At 37.9% G+C, this 17,445-nt stretch overlaps 1 protein-coding gene across 4 annotated transcripts in view; it reads right to left on the reverse strand.

Annotated features, from left to right (window-relative positions):
- Positions 1-430: 430 nt before the first annotated feature.
- Positions 431-17,445, reverse strand: part of VSTM2A (V-set and transmembrane domain containing 2A) — a 32,039-nt gene continuing 15,024 nt past the window's right edge. Inside the window, exon 6 of one of the 4 annotated variants that reach the window (XM_090049633.1) lies at positions 431-1,775. In XM_090049633.1, coding sequence (XP_089905759.1) covers positions 1,687-1,775 — 89 coding nt within the window. In that variant the 3' untranslated portion in view covers positions 431-1,686. The other 3 variants (XM_090049630.1, XM_090049631.1, XM_090049632.1) reach the window with 3 other exon arrangements.

Consider the following 17,445-nt stretch of genomic DNA (forward strand, 5'->3'; position numbering starts at 1 on the left):
TTTCTGCTGACCATATTGTGTTGCAGGGTCTTTTACCAACAGATCAAAGAATCATGTAAAGTACTATATAAATGATTGTTCGGACCATAGATGAACAAGCAGGAAGGACTTGGATTGTTCAAGAGTAAAGAGAGTGAGGAAACAATAAAAACTGTCTGTTTCTAGCAACAAATGTTAATACATTTTCCTTTTTTCATTACTGAGTGTAATTCATGTTATGCATATCACTTCCAGCCAACACCAACATTTCATTTTCAGTTCATAAGCATAGCATAAGGTAATCTGAATAAGAGTATGAATGAAGAATAAAAAACCTATAGAAACAGTAAAGAAAACAACCTCATTGTCACAGTACTTTTGTGACTGTAGCGAACCAGTACAGTAAAATTACTTTGTAAAAGCCATTCTTGAAATAAATTTTTCAAGAACATGTCAGTTTGGTTCACTTTGTGACTTTTTTATTTGTTTATCGGCTTGTCTCCCCATCCTTTAACTTTGCTCATACTCAGTATTTCTCTGCAAAGTCACATTTACATTCTCCACTGTTAAAATCACTTCATCTTCAACAAGCATCTTAAATTAAAAGGGCTTTGAGCAATCAAACTGCAGCACACTGTACACAAAACTAAAATAGTTCAGTGTTCAGAGACCATAACAAATTTTAATGTGCATTTTACAGAGTAAACAGAGGGCTGCACTGCCATCTGTAAGGGGTCAAACCAGTGGAAGTGAATGTATGTATTACAAAATCCACACAGTACTGAATTACAAATTAAAAAATAATGCTTCATCAAAAAAGGAAACAAAGATGGTTGTTGGTGGCATGACATATAGATAATATTAAAAACTGGCTTGCATGAAGACCATAGTATGTCTACTCTGAAGTCATATCACACATACTGTTAGCAATTTACAGAATTTAGTTAGTTTTGCATATACAGGAGTTGCAAAATTAGAGAAAACACACTGAAATATAGAACACACAAAAAGATGTATTTATATTAACCTCCACGCAGTCATCAGGAGTTGGCCTAAGTCAGCAACTGCCACCATTGAACAAGAAACAAACCAAGGAAAAAAGAAGAGGGAGGGGGGAAAAGGAGAGAAAGAAAAAAAATGCAACAAACAACAAACAAAAGAACAAAAACCTTAGTACAACTTCTTGCTTGCTTGTCCAGAAACCACATCCTTTAGTCCTGTTAGCTGCTTTTAAGGTTGAATTTTTTGGTTTGCCCTCCCTCCCCACAAACAAAAAAAATGGCTTTTTGTCAAAGTTTGTGGGAGTGTTTTGTTGTAGCTGACACTGAGTCAATTTGTTTTCTGGAGATTTGTTTTGGTTCTTTTGGCCTCTGTTTGCTTCCAGGCTGGAACAGTTCTTTCAAAGTTGGAAACCAAATGCCATACACAATTAATCGTGTAATACCGATGACTCACAGGCCAACCCCTGAGCAGTCAAGGATATAATGCTTCTACTTGCCGAAAGAAATGGAAACAAGATCTTGCCATTACAAAATGTCCTATTACATCACACCAGTTCTCTTCAAATAAAAGATCAGTGATACGTCAAAGAAAATAATATATATTCAAGAAAATGTGTGGTATCCTCTTCTTTTTTATATATTTTTGTATTTTATTTTGTTTTGTATTATTTGTACTTCCTGAAGAAGGTGCTCCTTGTGTAGAGATTTAGAGTACATTGGGTGCAGAGTGGTGGTTGGAGGTTAGGGTCAACTTTGCTGTCCGCTCCGTGGATTTTACAGGCGATTTGCTCTTTGCTTTAAGAAGAGAAAGCGATATTGGAAAAAGTCAGCACTTTTAGGTTAAAGCAAAGCACCCTTCACAAAGCCACAAACAAGAAGCAGGACAGAAAGTCCATGGCTTGTAGCTATCCTTGCACCTGCGGAAGAAGTTATAAGATATTCGCTCATCTTGCAGATTTCCAATGCTCCTTACAAGGCTGTTTAAACACATACATTTATATATTTAATTAGCTCGCCAGCTTGGCTCTGGTGCCCATGAATGTCTTGGCATGCACTGCAAACAACAACACATACAAAGTGTTTCAGTCCCAGGGAGGTTTGTTGGTTTGGTTTTGTTTTTTTCTGTATGTCTTTTAAAACAATGTAATCCAGTGACCATAAATCAAGAGGAACAAATCAAAACACCTTCCATCTCAAAGCATTCCTTACAAAGTAATTTCTATAGATAACCTGTAATGACAATATGGGCTATATCCTTTGGTGGCCTCAGAATACTTTCATGTAAAATAGAAACACTGCTATGGAACCTGAGAGAATGGCAATATACTGTCTGGGAAAACTAATGTATGCTGAAATGTCTATGTATATATATTAGAGTAATAATCTTTTCCAGTATGTTTTAATAATTTTTTAAAGAAATCTATGGTAATGGAGCCTATAAATCATAGCCTTTCAAACTGACATATGAGGTGTTAAGTGTATTATCAGAATAAAATATCTTAGAACTACACTGATAGTGAAATGATGGCAAGTCATCCTTGATGTTTGACATGATAAGTCTGAACATCTAATACGCACTTTCTTATACTATAAACAAATGTTTTAAGAAACATGCAGATCAAAAAGTCTTATACTAGATTAGGAGAATGCTATAGATTGGACATAATTACATTTTATATTAAGGTTTTATTTATAAAGGTTTAATAAAGGCTTATAGATTGTGCATTATATAACAGACAGTAGTAGGATGTATGTTATAGATGATTACAGGCACCAGCAAGAAGAAAATGTTACTGATGCTTAAAGCAACCTATTGAGCTGCTATTGAGCTACATTCTAGTACTTGATTCGCTATTTCTGAAAACATCTAATCCTTTATACATGGAACCTTAATATACAGTGGGAGTCCAAATTTCACTGCAACAAAAAATACACATCTAATTTCACAACAATAGTATACATTATGAAAAAGAAAAGTCAGTTAATGATTGATGAGCTGGTAGCAATGTTAGTTCTCCCCTCAGTTTATGGGCATCTGTTAGTTAAATAGCCTCCTTTACCTGGAGATTATATATTTATATGAAGCAAGAAATATTTGGTTTCTTTTCTCAGATAATATTTCCCTATCAGAATGGAGACCAAATAAAATCCTATCTCCCATATACTGCCTCCTTTGTAAATAAAACATGTACATAGAATTAATCGGATTCATTGACCCAACAGTAACTTGCATATACAGAAGTTGCTACTAACACTTAACACACAACCAACTACAATTAAAACTTGAGTTGAAAATCTAATTTCTTTATGCCCCTCTGAAAATCCCACCCCATAGACAGTATAACATAACATATCAGAATTCAAAAACCCATGACGCATGACAATGACCCAAGTCTACAAAAATGTATGAGTGAATTTCATGATCAGGAGTGCAGTGGAACTACTTGTTACAGAATGTTTTTATATCCCTACATGTGTATATGAATGGACCTAAACATTAACATAACCCAGTTTTTAATATCTACTCTAGCATCTTCAAGCAAACAGAATTTTCTGTATATTTTTTGTCGTAGGGGGGTATCTTTAAAATAATATATAAATTTGTGGTTTATACCTTCATGAGGTTTCCTCTTTTCTGAATTAGCTTAATGAGGATGTTTGTAATGTTAGACTAAGTTGTGTTTCTGTAAGTAGTTTCTGTATCTTTTTATTTTCTCTTAAGTGTGTTTGTCAAAATCATATATGAATCTATCAAACAAAATCTTTAAATATATGATTTGTAATGGCTTTTGGAATCACATACTCTTTGCATGAAATACAAAGAACACATTTTTGACAAATTTTCAAAAATGCCATGTCAAGTTTTGGAAGAGGATCCTGTTTTGAACAACAAATTATAGTGTAACTGGATAATTGTAAAACTGTTGTATCTTGTGGAAGGGAAATACATTTCAAAACAAAGCTTACTTCCAGGTTTCACAGTTCCAGAAGACAAAACTGCAATACTTGTTAGCAAAGCAATCTTTCATTTTATACCATCTCTTCCATTGATCCCAGAATTAATGGTAATGGGCTGCATACTCAAGATAACATTCTTTTAACTCAACCATTGCAGAAATTAGTCTCCAAAACATAAACATAACTTTATTTTTTCCTATGGTGAGTTTGTTTTTGATTGTTCTGAAAGGATTATGTATTGGGTTACGTACAGCATGTGCAAGTTAAAGCATATTTGACAGCTTGGGAACAGGCTTAGTGCTAAACTATTTCAAGCTTCACAATTAAAAAAGGCTGTTAAGGGTATCTGAAGTCACTCTGGATATAAAACATAATAAGCTATAGACCAGCATCAGAACTCCTAAACCAGGTCTCAAAGGCTGACAGGAACCCTTAATGAAGTTGTTTAGTTGTTCCAGTAGGTTATTCTTCCCTTGTGTGATGGTCACCAGTATAAACAGACATCTTTCTAGTAATATCTTCTACCAAACAAAACTGATTTCTAAGCTGCAATTGTGAGCATGAATGACCGCAAAGATTAGATGCATTCTTAACCTTTCGAAGATACCTTCTGAAATCCAGTTGGCATCTACATGTATTCAGTTTCCTCATTGGAGCATAGGATAACTTCCTTTACACTCACATTAGATCAAAGACTCTCCCTCCCGACATGACAACCTTTCCGTGTGTGAGGAAGAAAGCAAATACTTTAAACTGAAAATATTAAAACAGAGAAGAAGAAAAAATCTATAAAGGCAGGGGCGGGCAATTATTTCAGGTGGAGGGCTGCTTACCAAGTTTTGGCAAGCTGTCAAGGGCCGCATGAGTAGCCCCACCTCTTGACAGGTGCCCTGCCCCCTGGTCGCCATCTTGTGACCAAAAGTCCCATCCCCTAACCTCTGACCTTTGCCACCAGATGTCCCTCTCCTTGCCCCAGGAAGTGCTCCTTTCAGCAAAGGGTTTTGCCATCTCAGAACCAGAAAAATACCAAATTATATTCTAAAAAGTGATCATTTGCAACATTCATTAGTTTGATTTCAAAAAATATTTTTGTCCTGATTTACATGTGTTTGTGTAGTGTACACAGAGGTGACTGCACAATAGCTTAAAATTAAGTCTTATTTTTGAATACTGTGGGGGGTGGGTATAGGTTTGTGGGGGCTGTGGGTGTGTGGGTGGGTATGGGGGGAGGGTGACTGGGGTTTGTGTGAGAGGGGAGGGTGTAGGTGCATGTGTATAGAGGGGTGTGCATGTGGGACTCACCCTATGAACACACACACACACACACACACACATACACACACATACTCTGCCCCATGCCTGCAGGCACACATGTACTCTGCCCCTGTGCCTGCTGACATGTGCGTGCACACACATACACAGCCCTGCCAACATGGTCCCATGCTCTGCGGTCCAGGGATGCAGCCAGGAGCCACAGCCACGTGGTGCTAGAGTAGGGTAGGGGCAGGAAAGCTGGAAACTGGCTGGGGTGAGTGGGGCTGGGCTGCTCAATGCTGCAAGCCTGCTGAGGGCTCCCTCTGGTTCTACTGCCCCTGACTCCAGCTTTGACAGGGAGCCAGAGCGAATAAATATTAATTTAATAAAATTTTTAGGGGCTCCATGGGCCAGATAGAATGGCTTGGTGGGCTGGATCTGGCCTGTGGGCTGGATCTTGCCTGCACCTGTGTTAAGGGCTGTATTATTTTAAACTCAGTGATATATGATATATGAATATGATATATTCATTCCTTTTAATTTCTTGTTTTTAGGAAACAGTGAAGTCTATACAACAAAAAATCAAACTGCAATTTCAATTTTAAATTCAAATCTAAATTGGGGTCCCCTACAGATTTGAGTTCTATCTAGAGGCTGAATTAAGTTGTATAAATCAGATCCAAGTTCAAATACCTCCAGCATCCATAGTCTTATTCTCTGGGGTTTGGGATCCAGTGTATGTGTGTCTAGTGAGGACTTCAGTAACACAGATGGGACTGTGAGTATGGCAATGCTAACTGAGAACCATTAGTCTATACATCAATTTCCAAAATCTACTCCTCATGTCCCTGTTATTTCTAACATTCATTTCTATTTAATGAAATTACAGCTAAAAGAGATTTTATTGCAGAGTAAGAGAGCTGTGAAGAGCTTGCATATGATTATGTTAGGGTGCAAGGAAGCAGTCTGCAAGAAGTGTGGCTCTGTGTGGGGGGAGAAGGGGTACATGCAGAAGTTATTGCCACTATAGAAATGCTAAGTAATGTCCAAACTGAAGGTTGCCATGCTATGTCCTATGAACCACAAGTGACCACTTTGACTCCTTGTCCATCCAAAGTTTAAAGCCAACTGCCTAGCAGTGGCAGCAACATTTCTATTGAGGCAGCAGTGAGGGAGTCCATTGACTTCATGGCTGATTATAATTTGCTTGATTCCTTCTAAAATCTTCATTCTAGAAGAGTGAACAACCCTCTTTCCTTTTAAATGGTCTTTAATGGTTCCACTATTCCAGCTATCCTTACTTCTGCAATGCTTCTGTCTGTTAGCTGCTCCTAGTCAGGTAGCTCCCATTTCACAGCCCTGATGACTATTTTTTTTTTTTAGCTCTAGCTAAAAACATTAACTCAGGTGTGGAAATCACTTTCAATGAAGCATTGGAGGCACTATCCAGATGCTCAAGAAGGCTAGATGTTGTTTTATGAATCTGAAAAAGAGACATACATATAACTATAATGACTCAGAGACTAATGAAACAACATCTTTGGATTATTTTTGTCTAGTTTGCTGTGTTTTCATATATATGTTATAGCAAACTAATGGACATGCAAATAAAATTCTTGTTTTTTGCTGCAATCCTATATTGAATAAAATAGCTCTAGGATCCTACTTATTAGTGAAGCTTTTAGTGTCTTTTTACCTGGATAAAAATGTGTATTGTGTTATATATAATGATGCCATCTGCACCTCCCCCACCCCCCTTCTCAAAATCCTAGATTCACCCATGGAAATAATGTTCCAAAAACTATAATAAAAAGATAACAAATATCTCTGACATTTGTATTTAAAATAAACTCATGTTTATAGTTAACATTGTAATGCATTCTACTACAATGTAAGAGCATATATAAAGACTGCTAAATATTCTTTTATTGTGGAATTAAGTTTAATTTGATAAAGCTGAACTTCTAAAATGTTACTTCTCAGGAGACAGTGTTATTTGAAATGTATAAATACACAGTATTGTTGATGAAAATGATCAGTGTTCAGAGGCTAACTGGTACCTCCAGCTTCCATTTTGATATAGATTATAGAAAAATTGTATTTGGAAAGCAAGCTTTTTTATAAAAAATAGAAATAAGTAAATAGAAATTTTTACTACTTGGTGATTCTTTTGCTTCTCTATTGCCTCTTAATGAATAAAATATGAATTATGTAAAAGTTGCGACTGTTGTAGTTCCATCTAGTTACAGGTACATTAATTTGAATTCTTATGAAATGCTTAATAAACTGAAGTATAAGGCAGTCTGCTGATAAAAGTGGTCACCTTTATCAAATTCAGTTTCGGTCACCCCCATACAAACAATCCCACATACTCCCAGTTTGCACTATGTTGAAGATGCACTAACTCTAATGACTGGACTTTTACAACTTTATGAGCAATAATAGTATCTTGTACCAGAAAGAGTTCCACTGAATTCAGAAGAACTTTTAGGGAATAAGATGCTACCAAACTTGAGTAAAATGTGGCCAGATATTTCAAGTGTTAGAAGTAGGCCAAGGAGATGTATGCAAACAGCAGTTAATCAGAAATCTTTTCATTTACCATGTAGTCTCAAAAATGTTATGTCTCTAAACTTTCCCAATGTTCATCTGTTTGTCTATCTATAATAATTTCTAGATCTGTGTACTGAATCTCTGTACTTTCTGAGTTCTATTCAGTTACAATCAGAATTGGATTAAATGAGGCCATTCTGCCACTTTCTTTTCAAACATGAAAAGTGCCTTTATATTTCCCTATTTATCAGCATTATTTTATGATTTTAAGTTTGCAATATCCAAAGCAAGCATCAAAGCAGACCCAGTGAAACCCACAAGAAGTCATAATTGTTCTTACTTTCCCTGCAAAATCAGCTCAGGATCACTTAATGCTTCTTTTGGGAGATTTGTGAATCATAAATTGAAGAAAAGGTCCTTTAATATTTGGGTCTACAATAAAGTTGACACCAGGTGATGCTCATTTAATTTCAAATCTGACTGCATATATTTCACAAAACCTGGAATGAATAAACCCCTCCCCTTCTCCGTACAAGTTGCTGCATTAGTTTATTCTTTAAATTGTAGAAAAATAAAGAAATCTCAAAATTCTCCAAATCTCTGAATCTAAAACATACCAGTGACTCATATCTGAACAATTTCCCTCAAGATAAAGTGATATTGAATTCAGTTTTCAGAGGGAATTTCTCCTATCTCACACTTTCAGATCCAATGACTCATATACATTCTAGAGATGTTATACAACAAAACAAAAATATTCCATCCCATTATGACCAAATTGATATGTTCAGGTCTGTGTGCAGGTCGCATCAGACATTTGAAGAATTCCCTTTCTTGGGGAATCTGATGTTCCTATCCACCTTCTGAACTCGGGGAAAGCCACTGTCAAACTAAGCCATGGAAAAGAAGAGAATCTTGAAACCCCATCTAAAGGTTTGTCATTTTCTAACCCTTATCATTTAGAAAGAAGGAATAAGCAAAGCAATAGTTAAATCAGCAGAAGACATTGAGGGTGAAAGCTCGACTGGACTACCTAATAGAAATTAAATACTGATAAATAAACAAATAAGAACATTTCTTAAATGTGCTGGTGGACAACCCAGAACTCAGGATGTTCAGGTCCAAACAACTGATGTGTACTCATTTATACCTCCCTTTTTCCTGAGTGCTAAGTATGAAACTCTCACTCTATCCCTTCTACTTCCTATTCTGAACAGATGAGTGAGTATAGTCATTTGTTGTTAATATAGAGCATAACAAATCAGTCCACTCAAACTCCAAGAGCAGCGAACAGCAAGGAAAGAAGTTTACCAAAGTTCTATGCCTAGGTTATAATGTTTTCTAAAGCTGTCCCTGGGTCACGCACTATAATTTGCACTGTAATTTGCTCACAGCTGTGTGACAATTACAATCTAGACTAGAAGACTAGGAATAGCTACAAACATCTGTGAGTACAAGGACCTGGGGGATTACAAAGATAGGCAAAATAAAACAAAACAAGATTTAATTTACCAGATAATACTTTGCAAAACATGACCCAAAACAGGAAAGGAAAAATTGTGGCATGAGAAAGGGATGAGTGATTCTGAACAGAAAATAAGATGCCCATTTACAGTAGGCTAAGTCAGTAAATCAGGGCTTTGTTATACATTACTTCTAGATGACTCCAGGCATGCTTAACCCCTGGATTGTCCACACATTAACACCTGAAACTAATTTAAACACATTTTAGGCAGTTTAAAGTTACGCCATTCCAGCGCAGATTTATCTCTGATTTGCGTTCTCCAGCTCATTTTACATTAATGTGTGGCATCTCCCCACAGATGAGCTACCCAAGTTGCAGTCCTACAGCATCCTGGGATGCACATCCTCCACCCTCCTGTTCTGTGTACACAAGCTTTCCTCTCCCTGAATTCTACTGCCTGGGGGGTGGTTATGGCATTAAACCAACTCCCCTTCCTGCCCTTGGGGGTGTGACCTCCCCACCACCATGGGTGCAACCCCATACAAAGAGCTTGCAGAGTGCATGCTAGGTAGCCAGGTTGCAGGACACAGACAGGTCTAGAAGTGAGGTCTAACTCACCATTAACTCTCCCAGCCTCATGTTCCTATCTCCAACCAACCATTTCTCACATACAGCCTAGAACAGGGATAGGAACCTTTCACTAGCCCTGTAGTTGAAACTCACAGCTATAGCTCCTAGTCAGCACCCCTCTCACCACCCCTCTAGTGGCAAGTCACAGCTGTGCAGGTAGGGGGACAGAGAAGGTTTACAGCCTTAAGGTGTGACTTTTCCAAATTCATGCTACCACTAATGTGATCAATATTTGAGCAGCTTCAAGTGCAACATGTAGGTTAGTGCAGGCTTTATATATGGAAGGCATACCAAGAGTTAATGGATCCCTATTTAGGCACTTGCTTTTCAATAAGTTCAGCTTTGGTAACATTATGGAACTTCAGAGTAGAGCAGAAAAGCTGACAAAGTATATGAAGGAACTGTAACCTGGGGAATATTTTCTCTTTTGCCTTACCCCATATATGCAGCCCATAACTAAGAGCTCCATCCACCTCAAGTTGTATTCTTGTCTTTCAATCCTTTCAAGTTAAACTCTTTTTTTCTCCTTCATTTCTTCCCCTGACTAGCTCAGTAGTCACCTGTCTTGCCTTCTAAATACACACTTTCCCCTCTTTCCATTCAGACTGGCATTGCTAAAACTATCTGTGCATGACTGTGTCATCTGATGGCCCTAGATTTAGAATAACCTTCAAAGCAAAGTAGAAGAAGCCTCAGTCACTTGGGATAGTCATTCAAAATTAGACAAAATGGCAATGAGTGTGACGCTGGGAAGATCACATATTTCTAGAGATGTGGGCTGGATAACATAGCAGATCTAATCCATCTATTTTTTCTTTAAGTTGCTAGGTTAATTCAGTGTAGAACCCAGGTCCTTTATGCCCCCCCCAGCCCTGGCCCCTCAAAAAGATCCAGCTTCCCCTCTTCCATTAAAAATATATATTTTTATTATATGTTATTAAGAAATGCTTTATGATACTTTGCTGTTCACCTGATAAGAAAAACTTGGCATGTAGTGAATTAATGATACTACATTTATCCCATGGTAAGCATCATTACTAGGAGTGGAAGTACTGTTTATGAGAAGCTTATCTATACTTCTTGTTTTTACTTTTAAAATAATTTCAGATGTTCATCAAGTAGATATTTTCCCAGGAAAAGTCATTTCTATTTGAGAATCTCAAAGCAAGTCTCAAAATGTCAATTAAGACATTGCAATCCTGTGAGGCTGGTAAATTGCATTCATTATCCATTTAGCAGACTGATAAAATGAGGCAGAAAGATTTCTGGGCTAAGCAGTACTTGCAATACTAGAGTCCAAGTCTAGACTTTCAGCCTTGCTGCATAGATGTTCTTCCTCTAGGCCCTTACAGTTCTTCAAAGCTTAGAAAAAATACCCCAAACAAACAAACAAACAAAAACTGGCTGAATTCATTCAAATTTTTGGGCAGGAATCTAGATATTTTTAATGTATCTGAGTCAGTTAATGTTCTTTTAGTCACCTCATAGACTTTAATAGCTATTTAATTAGTGTAATGTCACAGTCTTCGTTGTTTTAATCTGGTAACTTTCTTGATCCATTTAATCACCTTTGTAAGACTGTAGTATGGGTTATCTGTGGTTTTTGGTCAAGGCTCTCCACGTAAGTACTTCAGCTGTATGTGACTGTTATTCTGCTTGCCTCCCTACTTCAGGGCCTACAGTCTGCAATATTGCTAAATATCCGTTACTTCTGTGAGTAATGTCACTAACTTCCATTGCTTGCTTATGAGAGCAAGCACTTCTCAGTAATAGGGTTGCTAACTGGATTCTTTGCCTGCTGGCTCCTGAAATACTAGTGCAAGCTACTGAGGCTAGGGTCAAGAACAGGCCAAGATTTATGTACATTAGAGTAAGCAGAACAAAAGGGGAGGCAATAGACTGTGGCTAAAGCAGCTGAGATCCTAACTCTATAAATTGGTAGGGAATGGTTGGTAGTATGGTTTGTGACTCCTGTTATTGTTCATTGTAGGCTGAACACCTACTTCTTTACTGTTCCACCAGAAACTCTGAGTAGAAAATGTCTCCAACACTGTATGATGTATGATGGGCAAAGGAGCAATTAAGGCATTCCTTCTTTTGTTTTATACATACTCAGCATTTCCATTGCAACTGACTTCTTTCATTGTTGGCAGCTGTGTTCTGATCAGCTTCTGAAACTTCATTTTAACCAAACATGGTTCCCATGTAAAATGTTCATTACTATTTTATCCATAGAATTATAAAGCCAAAAAAAAGACTGCACGTTGTTGATAGTTTTGAGACATTAAAATTATCCACAAAGATGTGAGTTAGATTTCAAATCAAAACTTAATTGTATCCATCATCCCCTTTCCCCACGATGTTACTTACCATCCACCCTCCATCCCAAAAACATCCTAAGCACAATGGTCCCCAAATCTCTCTCAAAAGCTTTCAGTAGTTTTCTATAAAACAGAAAAATGCCCCCCAGCCCCCAAAAAATTGCTCATACATAACAGGCATCGAAGATGAAGTATCTTTCATAGAAAAACCTATCTGTGCTAGGTAGGCAAACAGACAACTTATCTTGTGTATTCCTACTGGTAAAGCCTATCCTGATTTTTCTCTCCTTCATGTAAATCAGAATTAAAGGAAACAAATTAGGTTGGTTGTTTCATTCTATGCAACCATCTGTATGTACCTATTACCTACTCTTTCCTTAGTCTTGGATTGTAAGCTTTGGCCCATGTATTCCTTCTGTATTTGGATACTTCCTCACAGAATGATAACTAAGGGTTCACAGGGACAGTGGTACTACAAATAAACAAGATAAAGTAATACTAAAATGCATGGATGTAAAAATGGTGCAAAGGGAAAATCAGGTATAATTTCATCTTCCTCCTACTCCAAACATTTTTTTTTCCAAATCTTTCCCTTTCCCCCAGTTCCCCCCCCCCCCCCCGCGACATTGCTAAGGCTTGTGGTTTATCAGTCATGAGCAATCCTTTATTATTCTGTGGGTCGTGCCGTGTGCGTAGGATGGGCACCCACAGATACTTACTATTTACATTTATTTAAATATATCATTAATAAAAGTACAAGTTGTTATTTTGGCTGGGCAGGTTCTATGCTATAACATCCAATGCTGCTGGAATAAATCAGTGTTGCTGCACTGTGCTGACATCAGATGAGAATCTGACTCTTAATCACTTACTAGTAACCTATAGCTGGGGCCTTAGTTCTTATTTCTCTCCCTTTTTCCCTTTTCCCTTCTCCCTTCAGCTTCCCTCCCCCACCTCCCCTCCTAACCAATAGGTCTTGTCTTTTCACTATTTTGTTCAGTGACAGAGGAGGAATCGGAGGAGAAGGAATATGGTCGCTCTATGAGAATGCTTAATAGTATATCTGACTTATCATTTTGTCAACTGGCACTACCCTTCTGCAGCAGCAAGAATTCTGCTGAACCATTTTTCCACTGACACAGGGCAGAGACACAGCAATAGCAGCTGAGGCAATACCAGCAACACGAGCAGCAGTGGAAACAGAAACAACATTGTTTTCTAGCAACCAAGTCACTATTGCAGAACCCACAGAACCTATGGAATGGGATCAGTATCTATAATACAGGCTACAACTGTTATGCTTTTATTCTTTCTTTGCATCGTGTTAGAGAGGTTTTTTTATTTATCTGGCATCATTGGTCAAAGATGGAGAACAAACTTCAATGTGATGCACCTCTGAATTATACCAAAAATAAGTACAGCAAATTGTAATGGCAAACCATGTCACTAGCACCTTCTGAATGATCCTAGTAAAATGAAAGAGAGGGATGAGTTCTATTCACAGCGCAGAGAGACAGAGTCTGTTCTTCAGATGACATTCAGCTTTATAATCAACCAACCAGGATTAATTAATTTTTTACTGGTGTAAGAGAAGGGCATGTGTCTTAATGCCTCTGTAATCTGTAAATGGTTTAGTCAAATAGAAAATCTCTGTCCAGAGAATGAAAAAAATATTAAGGAGTCTGTGCTTCATAGCTATGAAGAGCTAAGCTTTCAAAATAAAACAGCTGGAGAAGAGTCCTTCAAGGTTCAGAAAGACAAACACTAAAATCATTTTCAGTGAGGATATTCAATTTTTTTCTCATTCCATTCTTTTCCCAGGGACATTTCATATACCTCTGCAGATAATATAAGATGGTGAAAACATCAGTTCTTCTAAGTCTCCACTTCCACCCTAGGGCTTTGTAGAACACTAATATTCATTATTAACATTTTTGGAGCCAAATTTTCTGATATCATAAACAGATACTGTTATATTGGCTTCTGTGATTTTGTGTGTTGGTTGGGGGGGAGTTGCATTAAAAGCAGCAGAGAATTTGGCCCATTTTAAAACTGTATACTTTGTAAGGATTTTTGGAGTAAGATTTGCTATCACAAAAATAAGGTTCTTGATCCTCATTTGAAACCAAGCAATATTTGTTAAACAACAAAGAGGTTGTTTCCTGAAGCAAAGCTATTCCAGGAATAGGCCCTGTCACATATGCTGCAGTTCTTGATGATCCAGTATGAGCTGCCAGATTGTGAAAGATAATTTGAGTGAGTAGACTAATAAATTCCAAACAATTTTTTCCACCCTCTCTTTTTAAGTAATAGTCCTTTCTTTTTTCAGTATGCTTGATGAATCTGTAATCTTTCCAGTCAGTAATCAGCAGTTGTACAAGATAAATGGAAAAGATGGAATATGTCTATCCTCCCTCTGCCAAGAGAACTCTGGAGAGGATCCCCTGACAGTTTTTCATTTAGCGTTTTTGTTGTTCTGAGAGAGAGGTAACTCTCAGACATAAAAGTGGGTTGTTCTTTTTTTTTAAAGGACTGAACATACAGGCCAATGTTTATGGCTAGTTAGTTCATTGGATAGCTGAATAGATGTGGTGCAGATGCAAGCAGAATAGGAAAGATACCAGCAAAGATATATGCAGGTAAACAGTATAGATGCATGCAGGTAATTAACCAACCAAATAATCAACAGTAGGTTCAGAAGAGCAGAGATTAATCTTGAAACATTTTTATCTGTAGTTCTTGTAAGGTGTGTTCTCACTGCACTGAACTGACTTAACAAAAGGCTAATGAGTTCTGAGCTCAAAGAAGAAAGCAAATTCTTCCTCAGCTCCTCTTCCTGGGCTCAGCCCTGAAAGCAGTCCAACACTGCGGTAGGCTTCCAGGACATGCTTATTATTAAGCATAGAAAGACCTTCACTGACTTCAGCAGGAATATTTGTGCATTTAATGTTAAGCTTGAATTTAACTAGATCTGGTTTGTGTATTCAGCGCATTGGAGCACTGAGTCCTGTAACTGCCAGACCATGTAGAGTATTAGTGGTTAACACACAAAGCATATCTACACGAGACACTAATGGCATAGTACACTAATTCTGCTGCCCATTAGCATGGCACAAAAAAATGCTAATGTGCTAATTAATGCACAGGAGAATTAGTCTACTGTGCATTAGCATCACTTAAAAATCATGTGCCATTGCTAAAGCGCAATAGCACTGATTACCGTGCATTGTTAGTACCTGCTATTAATTATGGTGCATTAATGAATGTGTAGACACACCCAGGGATATGTAGTTATGGAAAAATGTGGATATGCAGAAATGTGGGCTCTGCATTTACCTATCAGGTAAATACCGAACCTATTTTGCAAACCTGAGGCATTGTAAGATTTCGTTTTGTAATGTTTTCTTTCCTACTGGTAGTTCTATGAAGGGGGTCAGCAGGCAGCTGTGGCTTTGGGTGTGGGCAAGGAGGTGAAATTCTGGCCCCAGTGAATAGTTCTGCTATATTCAAGGGGACAAGAATATCACCCATGGTGCCAGGAAGATGGAAAACCTTTTTCTTTATGCATATTTGAACTAGGAAGGATTTTCAAAGCCATCTAACTTCCCTTCAGAGACTCCTTTAATCTTTGGAAATCCCAGAATAAATTAATCCATCTTGTCATCAAAATTTACTCCAAGGTGGAACTTAGAACTAGAAATTTCTAATATAGATTTTTAATATATTTTTATGCACATTTTGAGTGGTTTAAAGTTTACTGTTGATCATTAGAGGAGAAAAATAGATCACGAAAAAAGAATATAGAACTTGCTGGGTCAGTGTAGGTCATATCTTGAGAGAGAATTTTTTTTTTCCTTCTTTTTTTGTTCATGTATCTTGGTCCCTCAATCATTATACCTCCTTGCATTATGAGTAAATCAAATGAAACCAAAGAGCACTTCTCTGAAAATGATCAGCTCTTTGCAGGTTAAGGTCAGATATTCTTACTGGACACATCTACATGAGATGCTATTGTGCAGTCATTACTAAGTATTTATTTAGTACCTGTATAAGCAAGTACTAAATAAATGCACAGTAACCAGAGTTATTCCACAGTAGCACTGGCAAATGCCTTTTAAGTGATGCTACTGCACAGCAGCCTAATACTACTGAGCAGTAGCATCTTGGCACTGTTTTTGCCATGCAACAGTATTGTGCAATAGTATCGGGCTATTGTGCAGTCAGCGTCTTGTGTTGCGGCACCCAATGTCTATCAGCTAAGAAGTTCACAGTGGTATTATGTTGTTTGAGAATAACTGAAAATAGGTACTGTATTTCTGTGAAAGCTAATGAAATGTAAGCTCTTAAAATAAGAAAAAAATAAGAGTATACTATGTAAAGATATCTAATTTAAATAGAAATTATATAGCTGATTTATAATCTTTTTTATAGAATTATGGAAATTAGCATATAAAAGCACTTAACAGCAACGACAAAAAGTACTAGTACAGTTTTTTCTGTTGAATAAATCACTAAAAATGTTGACCTGCCTTCTTACAGTGCTGAACAAACACCGTTGACTTTTAAAGATATTCTGCCGGCAGTCCTAAAAACATCAGCATCAAATAAATCATGCTTCCTTTGAATAAATGAAAATTCTGTCAGTCATCTTGGAGTGAAGGTTGGACCTGTGTAACAGAGAGCCTAGGGCTCCATGTTACTCCAAGATAACAGCAGCCCAGCCAGAGAGCTCTGCAGTCTAGGCAGGAGGAAGCAGCTGCCAGTTGCTGGGGCAACAGGGCTAATGAGGCAATTAGCAGCCAACCCAGACACCCAGAAGTAGGCAGAAACCTGGGAGTATATAAACCTGGGATTTGGGCAGGCAAGTTGGCTAGCCCTACTTATTGCACCGTTAGGAGCTCCTGCTCAGGAGAGGCTCCCAGGGACACTGGTCTGATCTCTTTGCTGCCTGTGGGAACACTGAGGCTTAGGGAGCCCACAAAGAGCCAGGCTGGGAGGTATGACCGTCCAAGGGTAAGGAAGGTTTGCTCTCTTAAAAGCATAAAAAAGGCTGTTTTCTCTGTTGGTGTTATGCTATAGCTTGTGGGCTTGTATTTACTTTATCATTTGTACTGGCAGTTTAGGGTTGGGACTATAGGGGTGGCAGGAAGTCCCATGAGTACCCAAGGGGTACATGATTTCCTTGGACCCTGCTAGGCTCAGGCTCAAGGCTCAAGCACTTCTTGGGGTCATAGTGGGTAGAGAATGCAAGGCACAGCCACACAGGGGCCAGGGGCCTGGCACC

The sequence above is a fragment of the Crocodylus siamensis genome, chromosome 5 (assembly GCF_052110815.1).
Source record: "Crocodylus siamensis isolate JL-2025a chromosome 5, ASM5211081v1, whole genome shotgun sequence".
NCBI lineage: Eukaryota > Metazoa > Chordata > Crocodylia > Crocodylidae > Crocodylus > Crocodylus siamensis.